Source organism: Channa argus, chromosome 24 (genome assembly GCF_033026475.1).
Source record: "Channa argus isolate prfri chromosome 24, Channa argus male v1.0, whole genome shotgun sequence".
In the NCBI taxonomy this organism is placed as follows: domain Eukaryota; kingdom Metazoa; phylum Chordata; class Actinopteri; order Anabantiformes; family Channidae; genus Channa; species Channa argus.
In genome coordinates this window covers 3,726,836-3,734,062 of record NC_090220.1, presented here as the reverse complement: position 1 = coordinate 3,734,062, position 7,227 = coordinate 3,726,836, and the positions used below count along the sequence as shown (strand labels likewise).

The following is a 7,227-nucleotide window of genomic DNA, read 5'->3' as shown; positions in this document are numbered from 1 at the left end:
ATGACGCAGAGCTTCCTCAGTCGATTTTTCTTCCCCTCATTCTCTGTCTTTATTTGTCTCGGTCTATATTTAATGCTTATCCATAGATTCTTTGTATAACTCGTTGTGATATTTTATAATGTTTTGGTCCTTCAGTATCTGTATCCTAAATGCCAAACGTTAAAAAAAAAAAAAACCCATAAAACAAAACATGAGAGGAAAGGCATCGCTTTTGTGACATGAGGTAGTTGTTCACACAATCCTGTTTAGATCCCTTGGTGAGGAGCACTTTACTCCAAGAGTAAAAATAGACACACGCAGCAAGGCACACTGTCCAAAACGAATATGTGCAAGATATCAATAATTACAGTAAATTTATTACAACAAAAGAACAATACCTGTAAAAAAAAAAATGGAAATGAAAACTGTGAAAATAAAACAAAACATTGTGTGAGGATCACCTATATTCTTTTAAGAAACCCTGATTTGTGACTCTGTTGTGGAGGAGGTGAAATGTGTTTGTGCAGGATTTTCTAAGGATGTGCTGCCAACCTTGAACAGCCACAGATATTGTTTATTATTTACCAGTTTTGCAACAGAACAGAAACTGTGTTTTCATGCTGAACTTTTGCTCTTTTCTGCCTTTTATTTAGTCATGAAAATTATCTGTCCTCTTTCTTTAACCCTGTAGAACTGAGGAGTGGTGAAATTCATACGCTATCGTTCAATGAAATTAAAAAAAAAAAAACTCCTTAAAAATCTAAATGTACTGAAACACTGGATACACCTATACGTTTTTATTAAAACCGATTTTTCAAAAGTATCGCGGATTGAATAGCACAATATATGAAAACTAAAATGTGGTGGAGAAGAAATCCATAATAAAATTCTTAAGCTATCCAAAACCTATGGTGTGATATCTGAGGAAATGTTGGTTGTATGCTACTTTCCAGCACAGCTGCAAAGCACCTTAAAGAAATTCATTCACCTTTGCTCAAACACCAACTTCCTCAGTGTAACCAGATCTGCCTTTTAAAGACCATTTGCCAAAAGGTAACGTCAACACACATACAACCTGGATAAATCACAGGTCTAATTCCTGCATCCCGTCTGGGATCTTCTCTCTATAACACCTTTAAGATATGTATGGAGCCCTCGTCTGACAAGAGATCTGTGCCACCCACAACCATGAGTCAGGCTGCTAAAAACATGCTTACAAACGTTGAAATTTCATATTTCTATCCCCCTGAAAAATAAAGAAGAGAACAAAAAAGTTTGGTTTCTCACAGCACTGAACTTATTTTCAGAGCCACGTTGGCAGCAATACTCCGCCATCATCTCTAGCAAAGCCAAGAGAAGGTGAGGAGGAAGAAAAAAAACGACATGAAATACCAGTGTCCATGGTGATGTGGAGATATTAATAAACAAATTCACACACACATGCAAAACTTTGGCACTAGATTATGTAAAGTATTGTTGCCATAGTGAAGCCAGCTAATTTAGAAGAAGAAACAGCTCCACATATTTCAATTTTTATATTTGTTTAGCTTTGAAATCTGTATTTATTGATGGATCAACGTGGCCATTTATTTAGAGGAGGCCTCAGATTTTCCATTTCTCTAGGGTTCTTCAGGCTGCTCAGTGCTGTCAATATCAGGCAGCCACAGCTGATCCCCTGCAGCAGTGTTGCCTCCTAAATTCAGATGTTAGGTCTCCCCAGCCCCCACACTGAGCATGCTCAGAAGGATCTGCTGCTCCATCTCTAGATGAGAAGTGATCTACACAGTACAGAATAACACATGCAACACATAGAAAATGTTCATTTCCTCAGCTTAAATTGACATTGTCTTTCATGACTAAGAGCCCAGTTTTGTCTTGGGGCTGGGAAAGTGTAATACATAGCTAATATCAGGACACACAGCTTTTAGTTTGTTATTGAAACTGAACGTGAACCTGGCCAAAAAACAAAGCAAACATGACTGGACATAAAATAACACTACTAAACTGCAAAGTTCATTTTTGGCTGCAAACCCAATTTTCAAGATAAAGCTTGAGTGACTGGTTGAAAACAACCATAGAATTCCGAATCTGACTCCCAGTCAACATAAACAAATCATGGGAATTAAAGGAAAAGGGTAAAACAAAGATGGTAGCTCAGCCACACAGAGTTGATGAGGAACAAAGAAAAATGGTTAGTTAGCTGTTGGGAAACAACAAAACTGTTTCCATACTTAACCTGATGAGAACACAGAGGGAGACATGGCCCTTACAAGACCTCAACAGTCCCCTGTCAAACAGGAAATCGACGGGTCCAAGACGCCCAGTTGTTCAGCTTCCCATTTCTTCTACTTGCTCTGATGAACTGTGATTGACTGCAGGTGCCCAGGTATCTGCCATTGATGTTGGAGAGGAGGAAAAGCAGAACCAGAAATTGGTTTGTAAAGGGAAGCGGCATGACAAACATTAATTCAGTATGAAAACATTTCGCATTCACCTTTGAATGAATGAAACAGCCAGAGTCTTGAGGATGTTTGTGGTGTTACAGATCATTATTTCCTAGTAGGGGGCTTCACATTGGATTGTTCATTCTTGTGGAACCAAGTTGCTATTGCTGATACAAATCAAAGTTTATTACAACCAGCAACACAGTAACATAAAGAGGGAAATGTTCAGATATACTATGAAAACCTGTAACGGTTCTGAGAAAAACACAGTCCACAAAGAAAACCAACTATGTCACCACATTTTAGATGCAAACACAATAAACCTGCAGATTATTAATGGAACAAAGCTGTTTTTTTTAAAGTCTATTAGATTGTATCAATTAGTTATTAATCAGTTATTTTATTTGCTTGCGTTCAGTATGTATGTGTGTAGTGGTAAACCTCTGCAAAAGTCTCTCCCGGTGCAGCTTGTGGAAGAAATTTGTTTAATTATCCATGGCAACTGCTGTCCTGTTCAGGTCCGCATTAGGGGATGGGACTTCACAAACGCCAGCCAGCTCTCCTATACAAACACAGTGGCAGCATTTACAGCCTTGCAACACAGAACCAGTGAGGGCTGTGGAGAAGCCAGCAATCTCTTTTTGAGCTTCACACCTCGCCACCCACGCCACCTCCTACTAAGCTGCATACATAAGGCTGTGTAAATACACTTACCCCAAACCCTATGACTGTAAATAAATAAGTGAGTCTCTAAAACCAAGTGAATATGATGCAAAGATGGTTATTCCAAACTGACCAGTGACCGAAGGTCATTTTAGGTAATCACTTTGGAATTTGCACAAGCCTAAAACTACTTTCCATTTTCTTTTATCAGTAATTTTCTTGCCCTTTTCTTTTGCCCACATTATGCACATTAATTAGATTTTTTTTTTTTTTTGGTGATTTTTCCTTCTCCCAATTCTCAAAGCTGACTAGTTCCTAATTAAACCAGCAAACCTCTTAAACTCTCTCTGCAGCTCTTTGAGAACATACTGTTGCAGTGACATAGACACCTGACAGCCCAAAACATGGCCGTGGATTTTTCAGGGCCACTTCAGATTAATCACAAAATGCTATGTTTTCTTTTACCCTGTGCCAAACTGATCTGAACTAAACGATTAATGTCAACAAGATATTTTTGTTTTGAGACCAAGCACAACACACAGAGAAATAAAAAGGAATAAGACAGATGTATTTAGTATCCATTATTTTTGTAAATGAAGTCTGTAGAACGTAAACTGGTTTCTATTGCCATCTGGTGGTAAAACACAGTGACACACATGCACCCTGGGCACGGACCCAGGGTGCACAGCCAGTCAGGTTGAAGCTACTGAGATCATTTTTAATGCCTAAACATAGGAGAAGTTACTAGTTTCCCCATAACTTACTGAACCCACTAATGTGCTCTGGAGCCTAAAGCATGTAAATGTGGGGCCTGATTGAGGTTTTGTTGTTTAGCATTATGCACAATGCCATTTTAACACAGGGCTTCTCTAAGTAAATGGCAGATTGACCAGAGAGCAGACAACATACAAACTATCTGCAGCCAGTTCTCAGGGGACCCTCAGGGTCTGTGGTCTGTTCTGCTGCAGCTGACAAAAACACTACAATTAGCTTCTTCAGAAGATTATTGCAGTACAGCCTCACTGATGCCCCCTGGCTCAGCAGCATGCACGTTGCTTGGACAGCTGTGGACTAATATATATATTTTTACAAACGTTTATGTACAGGTTGACTTCAACAATTATCTTGCTTTCGACAGTACTAGTTAGGGGAGCACACTGTACTGTAGGTATAATAATGATATTAGACTTCCCTCCATCTTTTTGCTTACAGTTGACAAACACCTCCATAGTGACATCATTGCAAAGAGGTTTTCAGTTCAAAAGATGCCGTATGGTGGCATTTAAACTCCTTCAGATGAACTAAAAAATTCCTCCTGGGGCTGTCGTCTGACAGTGTTTTTCAGCCAAAAGCAGAGAGGTTTTTTTTTTTATAAAATGGGAAGGCAGAGGGAAGATTTCTACTATTAATTTTCATGTACTGTCCCAATGACAACCACAGGAAACACACTTAAAATCAGTGAAGTCAGCTCTTAATCTGCTAGTTGTTAATTAACATCATTTCCAGGAGTTTTGGCCAAGCAAACAGTGAGGACTCCAGGTCTTCAGACCTTATATTACCAAATTATGATGTCTCCTTCACAGCAGCATCTCCTCTTCTACAGAGCTCTGATAAATCATCACCTTATCCCAAAGAGATTGAATTCCCTGTCCCTGCTTCAGCCAACCCACCTAGTTCAGTTAGCATCAACTGCACCAGTGCTCACATTAGACTTTAAAATCACACTCACCCTGCCCCGTGCTGCCTTTCCCAATGCTTGAAGAACAACAGCTTAACTGTCATAGTATATAAGTTCCTGCTTTGTTGACTATTTCCTTAAACACTAAATGCAAAGAAAATATTTAGAAACAAACGAATTAAACAATGTTGAATAAATTATTATTATTATAGTATTATTATTATTGGTTGTGAAATTAATTAAGAACAATTAAACTTCAAATTTTTTTATTTAAAATCCCCATTCACTCATTCAGTATTAAAATTACCTTTAAATTAAATACAAACCCTGATGCTTTTTTAAATTGAGTTACATCTTATTTCATTGCCAGTATTTGTGTGTTTCTGCGTACACAATGTTTTTGTTACTGTCTCTTATGCTTTTTGATATAACACAAGTGATGAGCAGCAGTCGTCTGCGAGTGCAAAAAGGTAGTTGTGGTTGTAATGACATTATCACGCAGTGCATCACATTCAGTGAAAATAAATTGATATCATATGACTTCATCAACTCGTAGGATTTAATCACATTGGAGGTATGCATTTATATACTCTCTATCAATAGATGTTTTGTTCAGTTGCAATAACACCCCGGAGTCATTAGGGTCAGCCTCCTTGGGCTTAGTAAAACATACAGATATTGTGGAAATCATGGTCACAATTGCACTTTCACTGTCAGGGTTAAAACAAGGGAAAGAGAAAAAAAGCAATTTCCGAACTTTTTGTCTCAAAAGCTTTGCCGAGGAACTTACTGAGTCATGTTTTAACAAAAGTGTTGCAGCATTTGTAATACTGATACTGTGAAAGTACCAGTTTTTTCTTCACTAATCTGGTACTGTGAGTAGTGGGTAGTGGAGCAAGTTTGTCTTTACAATATTTTGCTGCCTGTATACTGTAGTCCATCAGTGATCCAGTATTTCAACCTGGCTCATCAGGCACACTGTGTCCTTCATGTAGAATGTTGCTTTGCCCCTCTGTTTTCTTTCTTATGTTTGTCTACATGTCTCTCAGACCGTCGGGAAAACCTTTGTCCAATAGTGTAGGTCAACTGTTTGCAGTAAAGCAGTTCTCCATAGGCCTTTCGGAAATCTCTGTGGAGAGCTGGATACAGGATGGGGTTAAGGGTGGAGTTAAAATATCCCAGCCATAGGACCACAGAAGAAGGAACACTAGGGGGCATTGTTTTTCCCTTCATGCCCATGTATGTGAAGAAGGTGAAGTAGGGGAACCAGCAGATGACAAAAGCCCCCAAGACAGCAGCCAGGGTCACTGTAGCTTTGTGCTCACGTGTGATGGCTGCAGTTGATGGTGTGCGTGCAAACGATGGAGTGGCAGCACGAATACGCCGCACCTAAAACGGTTGGTTAGGAAAATGGTAACGAACCCAGGATCAATATGTTTCTGATCTAACCACAATTGATTTCAGCAGTTAAGTTAATGTAAATTACTTTGTGTGAATCATGTTTTTTTTTTGTATTTGTTTGCTTTCTTAAGTTATGACCTTTCACATTCCACTCTAATATGTTTTGAAGATGACAATAAACACTAACCTGTTCTCGTGCCACTCTGAATATGCAAAGGTACATTCCACACATAAGCATCAGCGGGAGGTAAAATAAGCCAAAGGTATAAACAGGAACGTAGTTGTTATTCCATTCAAGCTGGCAGTACCGTCCCTCCTTGTCCTCATCCTGCATGCTCCAGTCCAAGTGTTGCACTCTGTAGTCTGCTGTGTTCCAGCCCAGGTGGATGGGCACAAAGGACACAGCCAGTGACCAGGCCCAGATGGAAATCAGGGCCAGGGTCACCCTTAGAGGAGTAACTCTACGGGAGTAGCTCAGGGGAGCTGAAATGGCTAGATATCGGTCCACACTGATTGCCAGCAGGGTCAGGATGGAGGATGTACACAGCATGATATCCAGTGAGATGTAAATATTACACAGGGCTCCTCCGAGGGGCCACTTACTGCTGCGAAGCTCCGCAGTGGCAGACAAGGGCAGCACCAACAGGCCTAGCAGGAGATCTGTCACAGCGAGTGACACCACGAAGCAGTTAGCAACGCGCCACAGTCGACGGCTGAGCCCCACGGCCAAGCAAACCATCACATTCCCACCGATGGTGAGAATAATAAAAGACACCAGGACCACACAGCGGAGAGCTGTGGAGATCATAGTGCCGTACTTCTCGTAGCAAGGTCACTGACGCTGTGCTGCAGTTGGTATCACAGTAGAAAGTCCGGCTCGTCCACTGATCTTTGAACTTTCTCACCTACTGCAAGTTAACATTTGCATTTTGCATTTGCAATTGGAGTCAGAAAGAGATCACTGAGGTGAAAGCACTTCCCAGCTACTGGTCCTTGAGTAACTGTGTCCCTGGTGAAAAACAAGAATAGTTGTCATTACCTGGAAAAGTTACATTTTCCCAT

General features: G+C 40.2%; 1 protein-coding gene across 1 annotated transcript; it reads right to left on the bottom strand.

The window, feature by feature from the left end:
- Window positions 1-5,700: 5,700 nt before the first annotated feature.
- hrh2b (histamine receptor H2b) lies at window positions 5,701-6,973 on the bottom strand. Its single transcript, XM_067494753.1, has 2 exons — window positions 6,353-6,973; window positions 5,701-6,153 (listed from the first exon to the last, which is right to left on the bottom strand). Exons 1-2 carry the CDS (start codon window positions 6,971-6,973, stop codon window positions 5,752-5,754), a joined length of 1,023 nt encoding a protein of 340 aa, XP_067350854.1. The 3' UTR covers window positions 5,701-5,751.
- Window positions 6,974-7,227: the final 254 nt, after the last annotated feature.